Source organism: Babylonia areolata, chromosome 17 (assembly GCF_041734735.1).
Source record: "Babylonia areolata isolate BAREFJ2019XMU chromosome 17, ASM4173473v1, whole genome shotgun sequence".
Lineage (NCBI taxonomy): Eukaryota > Metazoa > Mollusca > Gastropoda > Neogastropoda > Buccinidae > Babylonia > Babylonia areolata.
The window spans coordinates 11,185,740-11,211,953 of record NC_134892.1 but is presented as its reverse complement, the minus strand read 5'-3'; the positions used below and the strand labels follow the sequence as shown (position 1 = coordinate 11,211,953).

The 26,214-nt window shown below is 41.7% G+C and overlaps 1 protein-coding gene across 2 annotated transcripts in view; it reads left to right on the top strand.

Annotated features, from left to right (window-relative positions):
* The window catches only part of LOC143291658 (SID1 transmembrane family member 1-like), a 56,590-nt gene extending 39,905 nt beyond the window's left edge, over positions 1 to 16,685 (top strand). For both annotated transcript variants that reach the window (XM_076601651.1, XM_076601650.1), the window contains 9 exons: positions 125 to 291; positions 2,729 to 2,865; positions 6,345 to 6,447; positions 7,083 to 7,156; positions 8,421 to 8,467; positions 11,240 to 11,345; positions 12,361 to 12,471; positions 13,262 to 13,375; positions 15,902 to 16,685. In XM_076601651.1, the coding sequence (XP_076457766.1) occupies positions 125 to 291; positions 2,729 to 2,865; positions 6,345 to 6,447; positions 7,083 to 7,156; positions 8,421 to 8,467; positions 11,240 to 11,345; positions 12,361 to 12,471; positions 13,262 to 13,375; positions 15,902 to 15,964 (922 nt within the window). In that variant the 3' untranslated portion in view covers positions 15,965 to 16,685. The remainder of the gene's footprint in view (positions 1 to 124; positions 292 to 2,728; positions 2,866 to 6,344; positions 6,448 to 7,082; positions 7,157 to 8,420; positions 8,468 to 11,239; positions 11,346 to 12,360; positions 12,472 to 13,261; positions 13,376 to 15,901) is intronic.
* Positions 16,686 to 26,214: the final 9,529 nt, after the last annotated feature.

Genomic DNA, 26,214 nt, shown 5'->3' with positions numbered 1-26,214 from the left:
TCATCATCACTATCATCATCACATCATCATCATCATCATCACTATCATCATCACCATCCTCCTCCACCTCCTCACCATCCTCATCATATTATTGTTACTGTTTTCATCACCATCGTGATGACAGGGACGTGCTGCACGGCAAGTTGTTGCGGGAGCACCATGACTTGGAGCGACAGTACGGGATCCCCCAGCACTACGGACTGCTCTACGCCATGGGACTGGCTCTGGTCATGGAGGGCGTCATGTCCGCCTGCTACCACGTCTGCCCCAACTACTCCAACTTCCAGTTTGGTCAGTGCTCACCTGCCCCTCCTGCCTGTCTGCCTGCCTGTCTGCCTGCCTGCCTGCCTAATTTACTGCCTACCTAACCGCCTACCTCTCTAACTGCCTTCCTACTTACCTACCTAACTGCCTACCTGTCGAACTGCCTTCCTACCTGGCTACCTTATTGCCTACCAACCTACCTAACTGCCTTCCTGCCTGCCTTCCTTACTGCCTATCTATTTAACTGCCTACCTACCTACCTACTAACCGCCTACCAATCTAGCTGCCTTCCTACCTGCCTGCCTACCTACCTACCTACCTACTAACCGCCTACCTGTCTAGCTGCCTTCCTACCTGCCTGCCTTATTGCCTACCAACCTACCTACCTGTCTACCAACTGACTTCCTTCTTACCTAACTGCATTCCTACCTGCCTGTCTACCTAACTTCTTATCTATCTAATTGCCTATCTACCTACCTACTAACCGCCTACCTATCTAGCTGCCTTCCTACCTGCCTGCCTTATTGCCTATCAACCTACCTAACTGCCTACCAACTGACTCTCTACCTACCTAACTTCCTTCCTACCTAACTGCCTACCTTCATACCTAAGTGCCTTCCTACCTTAGACGGCTCATTAGAATCAGATAGTTGGGAACAAAATATAAAACTTCCTCTCTTCTTATGCTATATTCCAGTGAGATGTTGAAATTATCCATAATTTTTTGTTCAAAATTTGCTCGCACTGACGACTTCTAAATGAATACAGGAAAGCACAGTGAGTTTGAAACAGTTCAAATTCAAAACGATCGGACTCCTTCATCTGAAACAGTTGTCTGCTTTGTAACTGGGAAGAAACTGGGTCAGGTCCATTGTTCACACACACTGTTCACTTGAACCAGTCACCATGAAAATTACTCTCCTGCTTTACAGTTCATGTACATGATGATGATGATGATTAACTTTGCAGACACATCGTTCATGTACATCATGATGATGATGATGATGATGATTAACTTTGCAGACACATCGTTCATGTACATCATCATGATGATTATGATGATGATTAACTTTGCAGACACATCGTTCATGTACATCATCATGATGAGTATGATGATGGTGACTTTTCAGACACGTTGTTCACGTACATCATCATGATGATTATTATGATGGTGACTTTGCAGACACATCGTTCGTGTACATCATCATGATGATTATGGTGATGGTGACTTTGCAGACACATCGTTCACGTACATCATCATGATGATTATGATGATGGTGACTTTGCAGACACATCGTTCATGTACATCATCATGATGATTATGATGATGGTGACTTTGCAGACACATCGTTCGTGTACATCATCATGATGATTATGGTGATGGTGACTTTGCAGACATCGTTCATGTACATCATGATGATGATTATGGTGATGATTACTTTGCAGACACATCGTTCATGTACATCATCATGATGATTATGATGATGGTTACTTTGCAGACACATCGTTCATGTACATCATCATGATGATTATGATGATGATTACTTTGCAGACACATCGTTCATGTACATTCTTCTTCTTCTTCTTTTTTTTTCGTTCATGGGCTGCAACTCCCACGTTCACTTGTATGTACACAAGTGGGCATTTACGTGTATGACCGTTTTTACCCCACCATGTAGGCAGCCATACTCCATTTTCAGGGGTGTGCATGCTGGGTATGTTTTTGTTTCCATAACCCACCGAATGCTGACATGGATTACAGATTCTTTAAAGTGCATATTTGATCTTCTGCCTGTGAAAACACACAAAGGGGGTTCAGGCACAAGCAGGTCTGCACATGTGTTGACCTGGGAGATTGGAAAAATCAGCACCCTTTTACCCACCAGGCGCCATTACTGAGATTCGAACCCAGGACCCTCAAATTGAAAGCCCAACGCTTTAACCATTCGGCTATTGCGCTCGCCACCATTATGATGATTATGATGATGGTTCTTTGTAGACACATCGTTCGTGTTCATCATCGCGTGCCTGTCAATGCTGAAGATCTATGGGATGCGGCACCCTAACGTACATAATAAAGATTATGATGATGGTTACTATGCAGACGCATTGTTCATGTACATCATTATGATAATTATGATGGTTGATTTGCAGACACATCGTTTATGTACATCATCGCGTGCCTGTCCATGCTGAAGATCTATGGGATGCGGCACCCTAACGTACATAATAAAGATTATGATGATGGTTACTATGCAGACGCATTGTTCAAGTACATCATTATGATAATTATGATGGTTGATTTGCAGACACATCGTTCATGTACATCATCGTGTGCCTGTTGATGCTGAAGATCTATGGGATGCAGCACCCTGACGTACATAATAAAGATTATGATGATGGTTACTTTGCAGACACATTGTTCATGTACATCATTATGATAATTATGATGGTTGATTTGCAGACACATCGTTCATGTACATCATCGCGTGCCTGTCCATGCTGAAGATCTACGAGACGCGGCACCCTGACGTTCAGGCCAAGGCCTATCAATCCTACTTCTCCATGGCTCTCGTCATCTTCATCGCCGTCCTGGGGGTGGTCAGTGTCCGTTTAACCCCTCCGCTGATGTCAGTGTCCTCCTTTTAACCCCTCTGCTGTTGTCAGTGTTTCCTGTTTAACACCGCCTCTTATGTCAGTGTTTTCTGTTTAACCCTTCCTGTGCTGTCAGTGTCTGTTTAACCTCTCAGCTGATATCTTTTTTATCCCTTCTGCTAACGTCTTTTTAACCCCTCTGCTGCTGTCAGTGTTCTCTGCTTAACCCCTCTGCTGCTGTCAGTGTCCTGTGTTTAACTCCTCCGCTGATGTCCGTGTTCTCTTTTTAACCCCTCTGCTGTCAATGTTTTCTGTTTAACCCCTTTGACTGATGTCAGTGTCTGTTTGACCCCAACTCTGCTGACAGTGTCCTCTTTTTAACCCCTCTGCTGTCAGTTTTCTCTTTTTTAAACCCTCAACTAATGTCAGTGTTCTCTGTTTAACCCCTTCTCTGCTGTCAGTATTCTCTGTTTAACCCCTCTGCTGCTGTTAGGGTTCTCTGTATAACCCCTTCTCTTTCGTCTGTGTTCTCTTTTTATTAACCCCTCTGCTGTTGGTGTTTTCTGTTTAACCCCTTTCGCTGATGTCAGTGTCTGTTTAACCCCAACTCTGCTGACAGTGTCCTCTTTTTAACCCCTCTGCTGTCAGTATTCTCTGTTTAACCCCTCTGCTGCTGTCAGTGTTTTCAGCTTAACCCCTCCTCTGCTGTCAGTATCTGTTTAACCCCTCAGCTGATGTCTTTTTAACCCCTCTGCTGTCAGCGTCTGTTTCACTCCTCTGTTGCTGTCACTGTTTTCTGTTAAATATCTGCTAATGTCAGTGCCCTCTTTTTAACCCCTCTGCTGTTGTCAGTGTCTGCTGAACCCCTCAGCTGATGTCTTATTAACCCCTGTGCTGATGTCTTTTTAACCCATCTGCTGCTGTTAGGGTTCTCTGTATAACCCCTTCTCTTTCGTCTGTGTTCTCTTTTTATTAACCCCTCTGCTGTTGGTGTTTTCTGTTTAACCCCTTTCGCTGATGTCAGTGTCTGTTTAACCCCAACTCTGCTGACAGTGTCCTCTTTTTAACCCACGACTGTCTGTGTCTGTTTAACCCTCCGCTTTTCAGTCAAGTGTTCTCTTTTTAACCCCTCTGCTGATGTCAGTGTCTGTTGTACCCCTTCTCTGATGTCAGCATTTTCTGTTTAACCCCTTCGCTGATGCCAGTGTACCCCTCTGCTGTGTCAGTGTCCTCTGTTTAACCCTTCCACTGTTTATCCCTGATCGTCTTGAATTATGCATACTTTTTCATGAATATAATCATGTCAAAAGCTGTCATTTATCAAGATTTGTGATTAGTATTTGCTGTCTTGTAAGTCTACGGTCTTTCCTGAACCTGAAAATATCTTAAATGTTTATGTGAATGAAATTCTTTTTGAGTTAGTCATTTTAGTAACGCTACCATCAAAACTGCAGGATCAGACATGCAAAAAAATAAGCTTTTTCCCCCAGATTTTATGACACTGGCATTCGACCAATAACATTAACAGCCAAATGGAGAAAAAAAAAGAGGTATTCTGTGGACTATGTAGATCATATATGAAGAATTTTGACTATGAGAATCTGTTAGCTGCAATTCTACATGGGTTCCTCAATGCCACTTTTTGAGATTCACTAAAATCGCCAATTTTTTGTTGTTGAAAATTCAAAACTCAAAAAGTATTTGAGAAATTGCTTTGAACTTTGGTGTGGCTTCTTACTTTATTGCATTCTTTCATGCATACAGACAGGAGGCTTCTGCTATGAATCTGAGAATTTGGCCGGACCTACCTACTGTACTACTCTTTCCTCCTCCTCCTCCTTCTCCTCCTCCTCCTTCTCCTGCTTCTCCTCCTCCCCCTCCTCCTCCTTCTTCTCCTCCCCCTCCTCATTCTCCTCCTCCTTCTCCTTCTCCTCCTCTTCCTCCTACCCTCCTCCTTCTCTTCCTCCTCCTCTTTCTCCTCCTCCTTCCCCTCGTTCTTCTTCTCCTCATTCTCCTCCTCCTACTACTACTACTCCTCCTTTCTCTACTGCTGCTGCAGTTTATCCTGTTATTGTTAGAAATGTTTGTTATGTCTGATAATTTTGTAATCAGATGTACAGATCCAGTATTTCTAGATCTTCCATGCCCTGGTTCATATCTTGAGTTCATCATGTTTGATATCTCTGTTATCAGGTGTAGGAGTCCAATATTTTTTTGGTCTTCTATGCCCTGGTTCATGGTGTGTATGACTTTATCGGGCTACGGGCTCCCCCTGAACACGGAGTATGACTGCCTACATGGTGGGGGTAAAATCGGTCTTACACATTAAAGCCCACTCTGTACATGAATGCGAGTGAACGTGGGAGTCGCAGCCTATGAATGAAGAAGAAGATATGTGTACGGGTCCAGTATATTTTGGATCTCTTATGCTCAGGTTCACATGATCAGATGGGCGAGTGGTTAAAGCGTTGGACTTTCAATCTGAGGGTCCCGGGTTCAAATCTCGATAATGGCACCTAATGGGTAAAGGGTGGAGAATTTTCTGAACTCCCAGGTCAATATTTGTGCAAACCTGCTTTATGCCTGAACCCCCTTCGTGTGTATATGCATGCAGAAGATGAAATACATGCGTTAAAGATCCTGTAATCCATGTCAGCGCTAGATTGGTTTGGAAACAAGAACATACCCAGCGTGCACATGCCTGAAAATGGAGTATGGCTGCCAACATGGCGGGGTAAATAAACAAAACAGTCATACACGTAAAATGTTGCATGTATATATGTGTGAGTCTCTTTGTGCACGTGACTGAGACCTGATTGAATGACTCGGGAAACAAATGATGAGCGCACAATGGCAGCTGTCAGTTGGCTCTACCCAGGTAGGCAGCCTGTTGTGCTAATGTCTCCGTGTTTGTGAAGCGCTTAGAGACTGGTACCCGACCAAGGAAGATGCTATATAAGCATCCATATCATCATCATCATCTTTAATTACACATGCTTAACCGTGACCCACTAGTGCAGACTCTGGCAGGGGTCTGACATTCCTGTCCTGTGCAAACTACTATCTGCCTATGCGGAGAAAATGAAAGTAGCTACGGCCGATAACCCCCCGGAAGTAGGTAGCCTCCCTTTTGCCCCCTTGACTAGCGCCCTCTTTTTCCGGCAGCCATTATGACTCCTGTTCCTGTGCTCTTCATACGGCTAAGTTTTTTTTGTATTTTCTGTCTGTTTGTCGATGCTCTGGCGTTCTTGTTTTTTGTCAAATTTTGTCTTCAACCAGGTCACATAATTATATGGTTCGATTGGACGATCGGGCTAAAATTAAGGCGTGATCGCAATCGATTCACGGACACTCTGGGCCCTCTTTTTCTGGCCCTCTCAACAACGTCAACCTGCCGCCTCCTCCACCTTAAACGTAATTTTAGATAGAAAATTTCCTGTCATCATCATCAGTTCATTCATAGTGTCTGATATCTTTGTTGTCAGGTGTACGGGTCCAATATTTTCTGGATCTTTTATGCCCTGGTTCACATGCTCAGCACTCTGGTGCTCAGTGCTCAGATTTACTATGTTGGTCGGATCAAAGTGGGTGAGTATCCTTGGTGCTTGTGTGTATATGTGTGTGTTGTGTGCATGTGTGTGTGTGTGCATGTGTGTGTGTATGCGTGTGCGTGTGTGTGTGTGTGTGTGTGGTGAGCATGTTTGTGTGTGTGTGTGTGTGTGTGTGTGTGCACTCGTGTGTGTGTATGTATGTTTGTGTATGTGTTTTGTGTATGTTTGTGTGTGTGTGTGTGTGTGTGTGTGTGTGTGTTTGCACTCGTGTGTGTGTATGTTAATGTTTGTGTATGTGTTTATGTGTGTGTATGTGCATTTGTATGAGTGTGTGTGTGTTTAATAATGTTTGTGTATGTGTGTAGAAACAAAATAGTGTTTATAAATACCAATCATTGGTCAGTTAGTGACGTTTTGTAACATAGTAATGTGTGACGTTTTGTAACATAGTAATATTTGACGTTTTGTAACATAGTAATGTTTGAACCAGCCATTGTTCAGTGACTGTATTGTCACATCTTAAAATAGTGTTCGTTGGTCAGTTACAAACGTTTAAAAAGAAAAAAAAGAAGCAGTGTTGAAACCAGTTACTGTATTGTGTATGACTTAGAATAGTATCTAAACCAATCATTGGTCAGTTCGTGACAGAGCTGTGACGTGATGTGATTGCAGATCGCTATGTGTTCAAGCGTTTGTTTCGCATCATCAAGACGGAGTGCTTCAGATGCGTAAAGCCCATGTATGTGGTAAGTATTGACACAGATTCAGAATTGAAAGATTTTTTTTTTTTTTTTTTTTTTTTTAACAACTTAGGGCACTGGTTTGAATCACGGCAAAGTCGCCAGTATTTTCTCCCCCTCCACTTGACCTTGAGTGGTGGTCTGGACGCTAGTCATTCGGATGATACGATAAACTGAGGTCCCATGTGCAGCATGCGCTTAGCGCATGCAAAAGAACCCATGGCAACAAAAGGGTTGTCCCTGGCAAAATTCTGCAAAAAAAAGATCCACTCCGATAAGAAAAGAAAAAAAACTTTAGGCAGGAAAAAATACAAACACACACACACACACACACAAAGGGTGGCGCGTAGCGACACGCTCTCCCTGGGGAGAACAGCCCAAATTTCACACAGAGAAATCTGTTGTGACAAAATGAGGAATACAACACAATGAAATGTGTGAAAAACATCCATCTGCTTTTATTTTGTTATGTCCAAAAAGCACCAGTGCATTATTGAGAGCAAGTCTTTCACAATGTGCACACTTTTCTTTTAAACGCCTTACAAATTCTGTCCAAGAATGTTGTACATGATTACATTCCCACAGATAATGTACAACTGTGTCCTTTTTTTTTTCAGTCCTTGTAGAAATAACATTTGTTTTCTGAGAGTGCTCCCATTTTCATCAGAACAGAATTTGTCACAAGAATGTGTTATGTAAACAAAAGTGTTTTTGTAAATCACCAAGAGCAGATTTCTGGATAGTGTGCTATATGAGTATCCATTATTATTATTATTATTATTATAAGAATACAATAAGGATGAGAAGATTTTATTAAATGTCATGAAAGCTGTGAAGATTTATTAGACACAGCTAGACTATAGTATAAGAAAATATAAAATCAAACACAAAAAAAAGTATGGATGTGTTAGTAACATAGAAACTTGAACAAAAGAAGTCTTTGTTAAGATTGTTAAAATGATAAAAAATGACTTTCCGTGTGATTATAATTTCTGAGCATTTGCCTAAAGACACATGTTTATGATTATGTATGTTGTGTATGTGATTGCTTTTTTATCATTGACATACTTGCCTGTTGTGTAATGCCTAATTACAGTTCAACTTTTTATATTATAGCTGTCTTCTTTTTTTTCTTTTCTTTTTTTTGTTATCTTTTTATTTTTCTTTATATTTTAAATATTGTATTTGTTAATAATTTTTTTGAAAATTGTGTATGTTGTTTGTGTGTGTGTGTGTGTGTGTGTGTGTGTGTGTGCGTGCGTGTGGACAGAACCGTTTTGTGATGCTGCTGGTGGGGAACCTGATCAACTGGGCTTTGTGAGTTCTTCATGTTTCATTCCTTCTTGTTTCTCCACTACCCCTCGCTCTCTTTCTCCGTCTGTCTGTCTGTCTCTGTGTCTCTCTGTCTGTCTGTCTCTCTCTGTCTGTCTGTCTCTGTGTCTCTCTGTCTGTCTGTCTCTCTCTGTCTGTCTGTCTCTGTGTCTCTCTGTGTCTCTCTCTCTGTCTGTCTGTCTCTCTCTGTCTCTGTGTCTGTCTCTCTGTGTGTCTGTCTGTCTCTCAGTGTGTCTGTCTGTCTGTCTTTCTCTCTCTCTCTCTCTGTCTCTGTCTCTCTATCTATCTCTGTCTCTCTCTGTGTCTCTGTCTCCCCCTCTCTCTCACTCTCTGTCTGTCTGTCTGTCTGTCTCTTTCTGTCTGATGTCTCTCTCTGTCTGTCTGTCTCTGTCTTTCTCTCTGTGTCTCTGTCTGTCTCTCTTTCTCTCCCTCTCGGCCCCCCTCTCTCCTCTCTCTCTCTCTCTTTCTCTCCCCCCCCTTCTCTCTCTCTTCGCATGGAGACTTATTTATTGATGAATACTGATAGATATTTAAAGACAATAATGACCAGATTTTGTTTTGGAATGTCTGATACAAATGTTCATGCTTATCGGCACCAGCATCACACAGATCATGATTCATTATATCCTCTTTGTAAAGTAACTAAAGAAGATGAAGTGCATTTTCTTCTGTGTTGTCCATTTCTAGAAAAACTGTTAGAAATACGTGCATTGCCCCAAAGTATACTGATCATCCAAGTGGCTTTAGATTGGAAGTTATTGATGCCATCAACAAATGCTGATGCTGTCCGAAATCTGTGCCTTAATTTGTATAAAGTGTTTAAAATAAGAGAAACCACGCTGCCAAGATATTTTTTGGAGGAAAAAAAAAGGATGTCTGTACACACACCCCTCACAGTGGGCAAAGGCTTTGGCTGAATGAACCATTCGTATTTCATATTTCTGTATCTCTCTCTCTCTCTCTCTCTCTCATATCGGAATTTAAAGATAGACTTACAGTATGTTACAAACAAAACTGGCATGGAGAAATACAGAGCAATGATAGGTATAAATGGTTTTATTCATTTAAATCAACATTTCAAACAGAGAAGTATATTAAGATTATAACAAATAAATGGCATAAAATCTGCTTTGCGAAGCTCAGATTGAGAGCACTTGGACTGAATGCCGACAGAAGATGGTTCGATTCAGACGTAGCAACATCTCCTTGCCCAATGTGTGGCGAAAGCCCAGAAGATGAAAATCATTTCATATTTAACTGCAAAAGATACGATGAATTATGAAAAAATACACGATTTTCAATACAGCTCCAGCGCAGAGAAAAGATTTGTTCGGCACACTGATGACAGAAAATGAAGATATGATACTTTCACTTGCAAAATACGTATCCGAGGCAATAAAACGTCCATCAGTCTAAATACTCATTAGTCAATTAAAAATTAGTATGGGTTCAATGAGAAAAAAGCATAGATAAAAATAGGAAGGGCTACATTTGGATGGACATTATAATTATTTGATGTGTTTGTATTGATATGATGTGTATCGATGTTACATGCGTAAATATTTTTTATATGATTTATCTGTACTTTGTTTTCTGTGTACTGTCCAAACTTTGGAGATGAACGTCTGAAAAAAAAAAAAGGCAAATTACCCCCCTGTCACATGTACTTTTAAGCTAATGACAATGTGCCAAAGTGTCACAATTCTCTTATTAGTTTATGTTGTTTCAGTTCTGGTTTGTTTTTTTGTTTTTTTGACTCACTTGTGTAAACAAAGTGAGTATGTTTTAACCTGGTGTTCGGTTGTCTGTGTGTGTGTGTGTGTGTTTGTGTCTGTGTGTCCGTGGTAAACTTTAACATTGACATTTTCTCTACAAATACTTTGTCAGTTGACACCAAATTAGGCATAAAAATAGGAAAAATTCAGTTCTTTCCAGTCATCTTGTTTAAAACAATATTGCACCTCTGGGATGGGCACAAAAAAAAAAAAAATGAAGCCTAATTATATGCAAACTGCATTTACTGTTATATTTATATTTTTTGTATTCTCTAAACTTGGCACTTTGATCTGATATTCTGACCCAACAACAAGAGCAGTCATTATTATCATTTTTTGTTCAAACAGGAACTTCTTTTGCTAAGCATGGAAGTTTTATTTATTTTGCAAACGTTTTGGTGCAGAGAGTAAAGAAGGGAAATTACTCTGTAATTAATGCTAGGGGACTTAATTTATCACAAGTGAGTCTTGAAGGCCTTGCCTCTCTTGTTTTCTGTTGCGTTTCATCTATTTCCGCCCTATTGTTCTGATTTGTACATTCTATGTCACCAGAGCTTTTCAGTTAATGACATTAAACATTTCAGTGTTCAGTGCTTTCTCTCTCTCTCTTTCATTCTCTTTTATCAAAAGAATATAGATAGATAGACAGGCAGGCAGACAGACAGACAAAGAAAAAACAACAATAAAAAGAGAGGGTGAGGGCTATCAATAATGAATGTGTCTTGCCATGATGGTTTTCGTGGTGCAGGCATGCTTAAATTCTCTTGCCGTTACGGTGTTTGTGGTGCAGGCATACTGAATGTGTCTTACTGTGATGGTGTTTTTGGTGCAGGTGTATGTGATGGTGTTTATGGTGCAGGCATACCGAATACGTCTTTCTGTGATGGTGCTTGTGGTGCAGGTGTGCTGAATGTGTCTTTCTTTTGATGGTGCTTGTGGTGCAGGCGTACTGAAATGTTTCCTATTGTGATGGTGTTTGCAGTGCTCTGTACGGAGCGATTGTCCATCCGTCAGACTTTGCCAGTTTTCTCCTGGCCATTTTCATTGGCAATCTGCTGCTGTACCTCCTCTTCTACATCATCATGAAGGTATTGCATGGTTGTGTGTATGTGTGTGTGTGTGTGTGTGTGTGTGTGTGTGAGAGAGAGAGAGAGATACACAGAGAGAGTGTGGTGTGTGTGTGTGTGTGTGTGTGTGTGAGATACACAGAAAGTGTGGTGTGTGTATGTGAGAAAGATACACAGAGAGTGTGTGTTGTGTGTGTGAGAATGTGTGTGTGTATGTGTCTTTGTGCATTCATGAGTGTGTGCATGTGAATGAGAAAGAGAGAGAGAGAGTGTGTGTGTGTGTGTGTGTGTGACCCTCATCATTTACAAGGGATAGGTGGAAAATAGAGTGCTGGCCTAGAGGTAACGCGCCTGCCTAAGAAGCAAGATAATCTGAGCGCACTGGTTCGAAGTCACCAATATTTTCTCCCCCTCCACCAGACCTCGAGTGGTGGTCTGAACGCTAGTTATTCAGATGAGATGATAAACCGAGGTCCCTTGTGCAACATGCGTTTAGCACATGTGAAAGAACCCACGGCAACAAAAGGGTTGTCCCTGGCAAAATTCTGTAGAAAAATCCACTTCGATAAGAAAACATAAAATTGCAGGCAGAAAAAAGGGGGTGGGGGTGGTGACGCGCTCAGTGTAGTGACGCGCTCTCCCCTGGGAAGAGCAACCCGAATTTCACACAGAGAAATCTGTTGTGACAAAAAGAGAAATACAAATTCGAATGCACACAGTCTCATTTATTTTGTCAAAACCAAATTTGGGTCCACATGGGGTGACTGTTCAAGTTGTAGTCTGACCAAAGGGGCAAACAGGGAACGGAATGGAAAGGAGAGACAAGTAGTTTGGGGTCACCCTGACAACAGGTGTTGGTGAAGATTGCGTTTTTATCGGTTGTTTTATTTCATTGTGTGTGTGTGTGTGTGTGTGTGTGTCGCTGATGGTTATGCTTTATTGAAAATTTTTTTATCTTGAATCATTTTAGTGTGTGTGTGTGTGTTTGGTGTGTGTGTTTGGTGTGTGTGTGTGTGTGTGTGTGTGTGTGTGACAGCTGTTGAGCAAGGAGCGGATCAACGGACTGGCCATACTGTGCATCGGGGCGGCCAGCATCACCTGGGGCTTTGCCCTCTACTTCTTCTTCCAGCACCTCACCTCCTGGCATGTGAGTTCCCTCCCTCCCTTCTTTCCTTCTCCTTCTTCTTCTTCTTCCAGAGTTATCTCCCCCTCCTTCTGTCAGTGCCTCACCTCCTGGAATTATTAGATCTCGCCCTTCCTCTTCCAGAGTTCCCCCCCTTCTTCTTCCAGAGTTCTCCCTCCCTTCTTCTTCTCCCTTCCTTCTAATTCCAGATTTCTCCTTCCTTCTAATTCCAGATTTCTCCCACCCTTCCTCTTCCAGAGTTCCTGTCCTTCTTCTTCCAGAGTTCTCCCCCCCTTCTTCTTCCAGAGTTCTCCCACCCTTCTTCTTCCAGAGTTCTCCCACCCTTCTTCTTCCAGAGTTCCCTCCCTTCTTCTCCCTCCCTTCTTCTTCCAGAGTTCTCCCTCCCTTCTTCTTCCAGAGTTCTCCCACCCTTCTTCCAGAGTTCTCCCACCCTTCTTCTTCCAGAGTTCTCCCACCCTTCTTCTTCCAGAGTTCTCCCACCCTTCCTCTTCCAGAGTTCCCTCCCTTCTTCCTCCAGAGTTCTCCCTCCCTTCTAATTCCAGATTTCTCCCACCTTTCTTCTTCCAGAGTTATCCCCCTCCCTTCTTCTTCCACAGTTCCCTCTCCCTTCTTCTTCCAGAGTTATCCCCCTCCCTTTTCTCGCAGAATTCTTTTCCTTCTCCTTCCAGCATTATTTGCAGTTGTGTCATTGCCCTGACTGTTACAGCTAAATCGTTGCCCTGACCGTTACGTTGCAGTGATTGCCCTGACTTTAAGATATTGCAGTGATTTTTCCTGATCGTTAACGTTGCAGTTAAGCCCAGCGCAGTCCCGGCAAGGCAACAGACCCTGCATCCTGCTGGACTTCTATGACGCTCACGATGTCTGGCACTTCTTGTCGTCTGCCTCCATGTTCTTCTCCTTCCTGGTCAGTCTGTGTGTTGGGAAGGGGGGTGGGGGGGGGCGGAGAGGAGTGGAGGGGTTGGGGGGGGGAGTTGGGGGGGGATGAGGGGGTGGAGGGGAGGGGATGGGAGTGGGGGGGGGGGGGGGGTCAGGGGGGGAGCGTAGGGGAGGGGTTGTGTGTTGGGTCGAGGGGGGCGGAAGGGAGGGTTGTGTGTGTGTGCATTTGTGTGTTTTGGTGTGTGTGCGTTGATGGGTGTGTGTGTAGTAGGGTGTTTGCGTGTGTGTGTGTGGGGGTTGATGGATGTGTGTGTGGGAGTGTGTTTGCGTGTGTGTGTGTCTCTGTGTTTGGGACCTGTCTTTCAGTGAAGTCATGAGCTGCAAGACTGTTCTTCCCGTACCGCCGCAGTCTACAGGGAACTGTCTGTGTTAGTCCAGACATTCTCCTGATGCAAGATGGTTGTGTATTGATAATGTTACTGCTTTCTGTTCTGCAGACAATCTCCTGATGCAAGATGGTTGTGTATTGATAATGTTACTGCTTTCTGTTGTGCAGATATTCTTCTGATGCAAGATGGTGATGTCATGACGATGTTATTTTCGCTGTTGTTCAGATTCTCCTGATGCAAGATGGTGGTGTCATGACAATGTTATTTTCACTTTTGTCCAGAATCTCCTGATATTTGATGGTGATGTAATGGTGATGTTACGTTTTCTGTTATCCAGATTCTCATGATGCTAGATGGTGATGTTATGTTTTCTGTTATCCAGATTCTCCTGATGTTAGATGGTGATGTAATGGTGATGTTATGTTTTCTGTTATCCAGATTCTCCTGATGTTAGATGGTGATGTAATGGTGATGTTACGTTTTCTGTTATCCAGATTCTCCTGATGTTAGATGGTGATGTAATGGTGATGTTATGTTTTCTGTTATCCAGATTCTCATGATGTTAAATGTTAGTGTAATGGTGATGTTGTTATTTTCTGATGTTATTGTTTTCTGTTGTCTAAATTGTTCTGACGTCAGATGGTGGTGTAATGATGGTGTTACCCAGAGTCTCCTGACGTCAGACGATGGTGTAATGATGATGTTGTCCAGAGTCTCCTGACGTCAGACGATGGTGTAATGATGATGTTGTCCAGAGTCTCCTGACGTCAGACGATGGTGTAATGATGATGTTGCCCAGAGTCTCCTGACGTCAGATGGTGGTGTAATGATGATGTTGCCCAGAGTCTCCTGACGGTAGATGGTGGTGTAATGATGATGTTGTCCAGAGTCTCCTGACGTCAGATGGTGGTGTAATGAAGATGTTGTCCAGAGTCTCCTGACATCAGATGGTAGTGTAATGAAGATGTTGTCCAGAGTCTCCTGACGGTAGATGGTGGTGTAATGAAGATGTTGTCCAGAGTCTCCTGACATCAGATGGTGGTGTAATGAAGATGTTGTCCAGAGTCTCCTGACGTCAGATGGTGGTGTAATGATGATGTTGTCCAGAGTCTCCTGACGGTAGATGGTGGTGTAATGAAGATGTTGTCCAGAGTCTCCTGACATCAGATGGTGGTGTAATGATGATGTTGTCCAGAGTCTCCTGACGGTAGATGGTGGTGTAATGAAGATGTTGTCCAGAGTCTCCTGACATCAGATGGTGGTGTAATGAAGATGTTGTCCAGAGTCTCCTGACGTCAGATGGTGGTGTAATGAAGATGTTGTCCAGAGTCTCCTGACATCAGATGGTGGTGTAACAATGTTTTGTCTCCTTTTGTCCAGATACTCATTATGTTGTTGGATGGTGGTGTAGTGATGATGTTGTTTTCTGGTTTTTAGATTCATTAGATGATGTATCGATGATGATGTTTTGTTTTCTGGTATTCAGATTAGTTAGTTGGTGGTGTAATGACAGACGATATTTTTTCTGATGTCCAGATGCATTACATGATGTTTTGATGATGTTTTGTTTTCTGGTATTCAGATTCGTTAGATGGTGGTGTAATGACGGACGATATTTTTTCTGAAGTCCAGATTCGTTACATGATGTATTGATGGTGATGTTTTGTTTTCTGGTATTCAGATTCGTTAGATGGTGGTGTAATGACGGACGATATTTTTTCTGAAGTCCAGATTCGTTACATGATGTATTGATGATGTTTTGTTTTCTGGTATTCAAATTCGTTAGATGGTGGTGTAATGACGAACAATATTTTTTCTGATGTCCAGATATATTACATGATGTATTGATGATGATGTTTTGTTTTCTGTTCGGATTCATTAGATGGTGGTGTAATGACGGACGATATTTTTTCTGAAGTCCAGATTTGTTACATGATGTATTGATGATGTTTTGTTTTCTGGTATTCAGATTCGTTAGATGGTGGTGTAATGATGGACGATATTTTTTCTGATGTCCAGATACATTACATGATGTATTGATGATGTTTTGTTTTCTGGTATTCAGATTCGTTAGATGGTGGTGTAATGACGGACGATATTTTTTTCTGATGTCCAGATACATTACATGATGTATTGATGATGATGTTTTGTTTTCTGTTGTCCAGATTCTGCTCACGTTAGACGATGACCTGTACCTCCAGCGGCGTGACAGAATCCCTGTCTTCTGATTCGCTTTGTGTTGTGGATGAAACGAGACATATATGTGTGTTTGTGTGTGACAGTGTGTGTGTGTGATGTGCGTGCGCGTGGGTGTGTGTGTGTGTGTCTTCTGTATTAGACTGTGGGTCTTTTATACCTGGTGTGAGTGTGTGTGTCTTCTGTATTGGAGTGTGGGTTTTTCATACCAAGAGTGAAAGTGTGTTACAATGTGTGTCTTCTGTATTGAAGTGTAGGTCTTTTTATACCCAGAGTGAAAGTGTGTTACAATGTGTGTCTTCTGTATTGGAGTGTGGGTCTTTTTATACCCAGAGTGAAAGTGTGTTACAATGTGTGTCTTCTGTATTGGAGTGTGGGTCTTTTATACCCAGAGTGAAAGTGTGTTACAATGTGTATCTTCTGTATTGACGTGTGGGTCTTTTTTATACCCAGAGTGAAAGTGTGTTACAATGTGTGTCTTCTGTATTGGAGTGTGGGTTTTTCATAGAAGAGTGAAAGTGTGTTACAATGTGTATCTTCTGTATTGAAGTGTAGGTCTTTTTTATACCCAGAGTGAAAGTGTGTTACAATGTGTGTCTTCTGTATTGGAGTGTGTGTTTTTCATACCAAGAGTGAAAGTGTGTTACAATGTGTGTCTTCTGTATTGAAGTGTGGGTCTTTTTATACCCAGAGTGAAAGTGTGTTACAATGTGTGTCTTCTGTATTGGAGTGTGTGTTTTTCATAGAAGAGTGAAAGTGTGTTACAATGTGTATCTTCTGTATTGAAGTGTGGGTCTTTTTATACCCAGAGTGAAAGTGTGTTACAGTGTGTGTCTTCTGTATTGGAGTGTGGGTCTTTTTATACCCAGAGTGAAAGTGTGTTACAATGTGTCTTCTGTATTGGAGTGTGTGTTTTTCATAGAAGAGTGAAAGTGTGTTACAATGTGTATCTTCTGTATTGGAGTGTGGGTCTTTTTATACCCAGAGTGAAAGTGTGTTACAATGTGTGTCTTCTGTATTGGAGTGTGGGTCTTTTTATACCCAGAGTGAAAGTGTGTTACAATGTGTGTCTTCTGTATTGGAGTGTGTGTTTTTCATACCAAGAGTGAAAGTGTGTTACAATGTGTGTCTTCTGTATTGAAGTGTGGGTTTTTCATAGAAGAGTGAAAGTGTGTTACAATGTGTATCTTCTGTATTGGAGTGTGGGTCTTTTTATACCCAGAGTGAAAGTGTGTTACAATGTGTGTCTTCTGTATTGGAGTGTGGGTCTTTTTATACCCAGAGTGAAAGTGTGTTACAATGTGTGTCTTCTGTATTGGAGTGTGGGTCTTTTTATACCCAGAGTGAAAGTGTGTTACAATGTGTATCTTCTGTATTGAAGTGTGGGTCTTTTTTATACCCAGAGTGAAAGTGTGTTACAATGTGTATCTTCTGTATTGAAGTGTGGGTCTTTCGTAGCAAGAGTGAAAGTGTGTTACAATGTGTGTCTTCTGTATTGGAGTGTGGGTTTTTCATAGAAGTGAAAGTGTGTTACAATGTGTATCTTCTGTATTGGAGTGTGGGTCTTTTTATACCCAGAGTGAAAGTGTGTTACAATGTGTGTCTTCTGTATTGGAGTGTGGGTCTTTTTATACCCAGAGTGAAAGTGTGTTACAATGTGTGTCTTCTGTATTGGAGTGTGGGTCTTTTTATACCCAGAGTGAAAGTGTGTTACAATGTGTGTCTTCTGTATTGGAGTGTGGGTCTTTTTTATACCCAGAGTGAAAGTGTGTTACAATGTGTATCTTCTGTATTGAAGTGTGGGTCTTTCGTAGCAAGAGTGAAAGTGTGTTATAATGTGTATCTTGTGTGTGTGGGTCTATTATACCAAGAGTGAGAGTGTGTGATGGTATGTGTCTTCTGTGTTAGAGTGTGGGTGGGTGTTGGTGGTTGTTTCTATACTGAAGAGTGGGGAAATTGTGGCAGACTGTGAGTGCTCTAGATTAGAGTGTGGGTGTTTTATACTGAGAGTTTGTGATAGAATTGGCATGTCTACTGTATTAGAGTGTGGGTTGTTGTTGTTGTTGTTGTTGTTATAGTGAGGGTGGAAGTTTGCGATTGTATGTGTGCTCATATCTTTTATATGTTTCCTTTTTTTTTTATAGTACTTACAGTGGGAGTGTGCATTTTTCTGTCTTTTTTTGTAAGTGTGTGCTTCTTTTTATAATCAGTTTTGTCATCATTTGATTATGCATGATGTGCTTTTAGATATATATATATAGGGAGAGATAGATAGATAGATATACTATCTGCCACTGATTGACCAAATTAAGTATACTAGATTTGTATGACTAGATATATGTATATTGATTTATTTTCATACCTATTCATATGTATATTAAATTATATATACCTGACAGAAGTTCAAGTCAGTGCTATCATGAATTCTGAGATTGAAATAGGAAAAAACAACAACTATTAATCCACCGATTTAGAGCATAAGCAGATAATGATATATTGGAATTAACAGTTTAGATTTTTTCAAATTTGTTTCTTTTATAAAGTCCAGTGCTCAGTGTATATTAGATATTTGATTTATTGTATATTTGTTTGTAAAGTGTAATGCTCTGTGCATATTAGATGTTTGCTCTGTGCATATTAGATGTTTGTTTATAAAGTCCAGTGCTTTGTGTATATTAGATGTTTGTTTATAAAGTCCAGTGCTCTGTGTATATTAGAAGCGACTGTGTAGCTTAGTGGAGATCTCTTGATTCTTGTCACCTGTTTTGTGTATATTTGTTTTCTGATATCTTTCACAGAAACAGAAACATGACATTTAGCAATTATCGTTGTGGTTCATTGGCTGCAAGGAATTCGCCAGTCATGCAACAAAGGGCTGTTTAGAATACTTACTTTCTGCAAAAAAAACCCCAAAACTGCCTTCTTCAAGTGGATGAATATGACTTTGAAACAAACACTGCAAAACATGTGCATGTTCAGATACATTTATATGTGCTACTTGTTTAAGGTTTACATTCCTGTGCTTTATTTTTATATCTTTTTTATTACTGATAGAGTATGGTGACATCTTTTTTGGCTGATTGTCAGGCGACTTAAAAGATATGTCCGGTTTGGTGCCATTTGACTGATGAGTTGATTCACATTGTAGATTGTCTGGTAGGTGACTGTGTGTGTGATTATTGCAGTTTGACAGATGATTTTGCCTGATCATTACTGATTTATTTCTTCTTTTTTTTTCTTCTTTTTTTTTTTTTCAGTTTGACTGTTGAGTTGGTTCAGATAAGTTATGTCAGTTTAGTTCGTTGCACTTCAATGGGTTGATTAAGACTGCCTGTCAAACACAAACACCTGCAACTGGTGTCAAGACACTGATTACATTGAACACGCCTTTTACTCTTGCCCCAAACTATCTGACTTTTGGAAACATGTGAAACAGTTCATTCTCTCCCGTTAAAATACACTGATCCCTATGAATGAAAAAGTAGCGTTGTTTGGTACAACGAAAATGGATATCCCAGATCATGAAAAGAGAAAAAAAATCAACACGACTCTGTTGATAGCAAAACTGTCTATTTCTAAATTCAAATATGGTAAGTGTAAGAATCTGTATCTTATCTTTGAAACCGAGCTCAAATTACGTAAGATGTGATCTATGTCTACCAAGATACCTGAGCACTTATACGGATCCATAAAAAAACTCAAGTGGTCAATTTAAATGTGTACATTTAAAGACGTTCCGTAAAGCTAATGCCTCCACAGAGAGAGAAAGAGAGAGAGAGAATGAGATCGTGTCTACCTCGCCTCTTTTAGACATTGTGCATGAAACTACCCTGTATGTGATTTTATATGTTGCATGACCTTGACAATGTTTGAGCATGACAATGGTAAGAAGACAGATTACAGGGGGAAGAAAGAGAGAGAGAGAGAGAAAGAATAAAGAGATGAGAGAAGAAGAAAAAAAAAGAAAGAGAAAAAAAGACAACAGAAAGGAGAAAAATGATGATGGAAGGAACGAAAAGAAAGAAAAAAAAAGAAAAAAAAGAGAAGAAAAAAAGAGAGAGAACAAAAAAAAAAAAAAAAGTGGGAAAGAACCTTCCAAGGATGCTGAGACTATCCTGCTCATTTGCAGAAATTTTACGCATCCACTGATTTCTCCTTTAAAAAAAAAAAAAAAAAAAAAAAAAAAAAAAAGACTGCCTGCTAAGAGACGTGTTCAGTTTGTTATAGTTTAAACGATGAGTTGATTCAGATTGTTGATGAGTGACAGGTCAGTTTGTTTGGTGCAGTCTGACTGATTAGTTGATTCAGATTGTTGATGAGTGACAGGTCAATGTGTTTGGTGCAGTCTGACTGATTAGTTGATTCAGATTGTTGATGAGTGACAGGTCAGTTTGTTTGGTGCAGTCTGACTGATTAGTTGATTCAGATTGTTGATGAGTGACGGGTCAGTTTGTTTGGAGCAGTCTGACTGATTAGTTGATTCAGATTGTTGATGAGTGACAGGTCAGTTTGTTTGGTGCAGTCTGACTGATTAGTTGATTCAGATTGTTGATGAGTGACAGGTCAGTTTGTTTGGTGCAGTCTGATTGATGAGTTGATTCAGATTGTTGATGAGTGACAGGTCAGTTTGGTGCAGTCTGACTGATTAGTTGATTCAGATTGTTGATGAGTGACAGGTCAATTTGTTTGGTGCAGTCTGACTGATTAGTTGATTCAGATTGTTGATGAGTGACAGGTCAGTTTGTTTGGTGCAGTCTGACTGATTAGTTGATTCAGATTGTTGATGAGTGACAGGTCAGTTTGTTTGGTGCAGTCTGACTGATTAGTTGATTCAGATTGTTGATGAGTGACAGGTCAGTTTGTTTGATGCAGTCTGACTGATTAGTTGATTCAGATTGTTGATGAGTGACAGGTCAGTTTGTTTGGTGCAGTCTGACTGATTAGTTGATTCAGATTGTTGATGAGTGACAGGTCAGTGTGTTTGGTGCAGTCTGACTGATTAGTTGATTCAGATTGTTGATGAGTGACGGGTCAGTTTGTTTGGTGCAGTCTGACTGATTAGTTGATTAAGATTGTTGAGTGATAGGTCAATGTGTTTGGTGCAGTCTGACTGATTCGTTGATTCAGATTGTTGATGAGTGACAGGTCAGTTTGTTTGATGCAGTCTGACTGATTAGTTGATTCAGATTGTTGATGAGTGACAGGTCAATTTGTTTGGTGCAGTCTGACTGATTAGTTGATTCAGATTGTTGATGAGTGACAGGTCAGTTTGTTTGATGCAGTCTGACTGATGAGTTGATTCAGATTGTTGATGAGTGACAGGTCAGTTTGTTTGGTGCAGTCTGACTGATTAGTTGATTCAGATTGTTGATGAGTGACAGGTCAGTGTGTTTGGTGCAGTCTGACTGATTAGTTGATTCAGATTGTTGATGAGTGACAGGTCAGTTTGTTTGGTGCAGTCTGACTGATGAGTTGATTCAGATTGTTGATGAGTGACAGGTCAATGTGTTTGGTGCAGTCTGACTGATTAGTTGATTCAGATTGTTGAGTGATAGGTCAGTTTGTTTGGTGCAGTCTGACTGATTAGTTGATTCAGATTGTTGATGAGTGACAGGTCAATGTGTTTGGTGCAGTCTGACTGATTAGTTGATTCAGATTGTTGATGAGTGACAGGTCAGTTTGTTTGGTGCAGTCTGACTGATGAGTTGATTCAGATTGTTGAGTGATAGGTCAGTTTGTTTGGTGCAGTCTGACTGATTAGTTGATTCAGATTGTTGATGAGTGACAGGTCAATGTGTTTGGTGCAGTCTGACTGATTAGTTGATTCAGATTGTTGAGTGACAGGTCAGTTTGTTTGATGCAGTCTGACTGATTAGTTGATTCAGATTGTTGATGAGTGACAGGTCAATTTGTTTGGTGCAGTCTGACAGATTAGTTGATTCAGATTGTTGATGAGTGACAGGTCAATTTGTTTGGTGCAGTCTGACTGATTAGTTGATTCAGATTGTTGATGAGTGACAGGTCAGTTTGTTTGGTGCAGTCTGACTGATTAGTTGATTCAGATTGTTGATGAGTGACAGGTCAGTTTGTTTGGTGCAGTCTGACTGATTAGTTGATTCAGATTGTTGATGAGTGACAGGTCAGTTTGTTTGGTGCAGTCTGACTGATTAGTTGATTCAGATTGTTGATGAGTGACAGGTCAGTTTGTTTGGTGCAGTCTGACTGATTAGTTGATTCAGATTGTTGATGAGTGACAGGTCAATGTGTTTGGTGCAGTCTGACTGATTAGTTGATTAAGATTGTTGAGTGATAGGTCAATGTGTTTGGTGCAGTCTGACTGATTCGTTGATTCAGATTGTTGATGAGTGACAGGTCAGTTTGTTTGGTGCAGTCTGACTGATGAGTTGATTCAGATTGTTGATGAGTGACAGGTCAGTTTGTTTGATGCAGTCTGACTGATGAGTTGATTCAGATTGTTGATGAGTGACAGGTCAGTTTGTTTGGTGCAGTCTGACTGATTAGTTGATTCAGATTGCCTTGATAAGTCAGAACAGTTTATTGCATTTTGATGAGTTGATTTCATATTGTTGATGAGTGATTGGTCAGTTTGGTGCAGTTTGGCTGATGAGTTGATTCCACATTTGCCTGATATGTCAGAACAGTTTATTGTAGTTTGATGAGTTGATTCCACATTTGCCTGATATGTCAGAACAGTTTATTGCAGTTTGATGAGTTGATTCACATTTGCCTGATATGTCAGAACAGTTTATTGCAGTTTGATGAGTTGATATCACATTGTTGATGAGTGACAGGTCAGTTTTGCCCAGCTTGTGTCTGGGGTGTCCATATTAGGTGATGGTGGTCCTCCTCGTGTGGTGTGGTGGTTGGTGCGTGTGGTTGGTCACCACAAGGGTGATAACTGTTGATCAGTTTCTCCCCCCCCCCACCCCCACCCCTCACCCCTACATTCCTTTGTCTTCTATTCCATGAGCAACTGGATGACTTCAGCACTTCAGGTTTGATTTCTTTTTCATTATTTTGCTGATGGCGTCATGGATTTTCTGTAGCTGTGATAGCTGGACTTTTTGAGCATTTTGATGAAATGAGTCATTTGATGTCTGTTGTGGTTACTGATGCTGTAGTTTTTTTTATCTCTGAACACAGTGCAGTGATATGTTACTGATGATTGATTTTTGTGATGATGATGATGTCTTTTTCTAGTCGATGCTGCACAAGCACACAGCATGGCGTGTGTGTGTGTGCCTGAGCAGGTAACCACGCCCCCTGCACGGAATTGTTATTTGTGAGTTTGAAGTTGGCAGAATTCTACCTGGCCTTTCTGGAGGTGTCGTGGCAGGATCAGTGTTCACACACACACACACACACACACACACAAACACACACGCCATGCATGCACACACACTCACACCATGTATGCACACATGCACTCACACGTACACACACGCGCACCATGCACACACACACACACACATGCACTCGAGCACACACACACACATGCACACAAGCACACACTCACACAGAAGCCACATGCATGTGCACACACACACACACACACACACACATGCATGCAGACACACATGCACACATACACGCACATCATGTATGCACACACACACACACACACACACACACACACACACAATGATGATGAGGGTCTGAAAAGAAAACCTACATCCAGTTGTTGCTGTATAATTTAAAGGTTCCATAGCCTTTATACGGTGATAGGGGCAATTAATTTATATCCAATGTGGCTAAGGCTGGGCATGGGAAGGTGAGGCCATTTCCCCTCTTTCCGCCGTTTTAACTTTCCTCAGCCGCAGTCAGGTACCCATTCATACCTGCATAAAGTGAGGAAAATCAGAGTAGAGTGCCGATGGGCGCAATAGCTGAGTGGTTAAAGCGTTGGCCTTTCAATCTGAGAGTCCCGGGTTTGAATCACGGTGACAGCGCCTGGTGGGTAAAGGGTGGAGATTTTTCCAATCTCCCAGGTCAACATATGTGCAGACCTGCTAGTGCCTGAACCCCCTTCGTGTGTATACGCAAGCAGAAGATCAAATACGCACGTTAAAGATCCTGTAATCCGTGTCAGCGTTCGGTGGGTTATGGAAACAAGAACATGCCCAGCATGAACACCCCCGAAAGCGGAGTATGGCTGCCTACATGGCGGGTTAAAAACGGTCATACACGTAATGCCCATTCACGTATATACGAGTGAACGTGGGAGTTGCAGCCCACGAACGCAGAAGAAGAAGAGTAGAGTGCTAACCCCCACAGTACCGTACAGAAACAGGGCCTCGAACCCTGATCACTGGTGAACAATGGATCAGAAATCCATCGCCTGGCATACTCTGCCACTGTGCCTCTTGTGAACAGCCTCAGTCAAGACATACGTCTTCTCAAAATACCTTCTTCACTGTCTTGGCAGTCTCAGGTAACGTATTTCCGAAAGAGAGTCGTCTTTTTCAGTTATCTGTTGCCAAGCCTCTGTCTGGGTACAGGCCCGGACTATCCGGGTCTCAAGGCCTGACCAAGCGCGTTGGGTTACGCTGCTGGTCAGGCATCTGCTTGGCAGATGTGGTGTAGCGTATATGGATTTGTCCGAACGCAGTGACGCCTCCTTGAGCTACTGAAACTGAAGCTGAAACTGTCTGGGTACCATTGAGCCTCAGCTCCTTGGTTTTGCCAGAGGGAAAGTTCCCTGCAGATTCTTTCGTTTCTTCTCGTAGACGCTTCAGCACATGCAACAACCCCCCCCCCAAAAAAAAACCCAAAAAAAACCAACACACACAAAAAACGCACAATGAAATAAAGGCTTGTGCCTTGATGTCAGTGTAAGTTGTCTGGCGCAAATGATCAACAGGTTCCAGTCACACATTCAGCGTCCCACTTTTCTGTTGCTTTAAACTTAATAGTGAGTTGTTGCTTTAGATTTGTGCATGCTTTTGTCATTGTATTTTGTTTCCCCGAACCCTTGCACAGTGTTGCCAGTGGCTGTTTGATTCTTCTGAGTGTATAGTGTACGTCTGGTGTGTATTCTTCTGCAGAACCCTTACACAGAGTTGCCAGTGGCTGTTTGATTCTTCTGAGTGTATAGTGTACGTCTGGTGTGTATTCTTCTGCAGAACCCTTACACACAGTTGCCAGTGGCTGTTTGATTCTTCTGAGTGTATAGTGTACGTCTGGTGTGTATTCTTCTGCAGAACCCTTACACACAGTTGCCAGTGGCTGTTTGATTTTTGATTCTTCTGAGTGTAAAGTGTACGTCTGGTGTGTATTCTTCTGCAGAACCCTTACACACAGTTGTCAGTGGCTGTTTGATTCTTCTGAGTGTATAGTGTACGTCTGGTGTGTATTCTTCTGCAGAACCCTTACACAGAGTTGCCAGTGGCTGTTTGATTCTTCTGAGTGTATAGTGTATGTCTGGTGTGTATTCTTCTGCAGAACCCTTACACACAGTTGTCAGTGGCTGTTTGAGTCTTCTGAGTGTATAGTGTACGTCTGGTGTGTATTCTTCTGCAGAACCCTTACACAGAGTTGCCAGTGGCTGTTTGATTCTTCTGAGTGTATAGTGTACGTCTGGTGTGGATTCTTCTGCAGAACCCTTACACACAGTTGCCAGTGGCTGTTTGATTTTTGATTCTTCTGAGTGTAAAGTGTACGTCTGGTGTGTATTCTTCTGCAGAACCCTTACACACAGTTGTCAGTGGCTGATTCTTCTGAGTGTATAGTGTATGTCTGGTGTGTATTCTTCTGCAGAACCCTTACACAGAGTTGCCAGTGGCTGTTTGATTCTTCCGAGTGTATAGTGTACGTCTGGTGTGTATTCTTCTGCAGAACCCTTACACAGAGTTGTCAGTGGCTGTTTGATTCTTCTGAGTGTATAGTGTACGTCTGGTGTGTATTCTTCTGCAGAACCCTTACACAGAGTTGCCAGTGGCTGTTTGATTCTTCTGAGTGTATAGTGTACGTCTGGTGTGGATTCTTCTGCAGAACCCTTACACACAGTTGTCAGTGGCTATTTGATTCTTCTGAGTGTATAGTGTACGTCTGGTGTGGATTCTTCTGCAGAACCCTTACACACAGTTGCCAGTGGCTGTTTGATTCTTCTGAGTGTATAGTGTACGTCTGGTGTGGATTCTTCTGCAGAACCCTTACACAGAGTTGTCAGTGGCTGTTTGATTCTTCTGAGTGTAAAGTGTACGTCTGGTGTGTATTCTTCTGCAGAACCCTTACACACAGTTGTCAGTGGCTGTTTGATTTT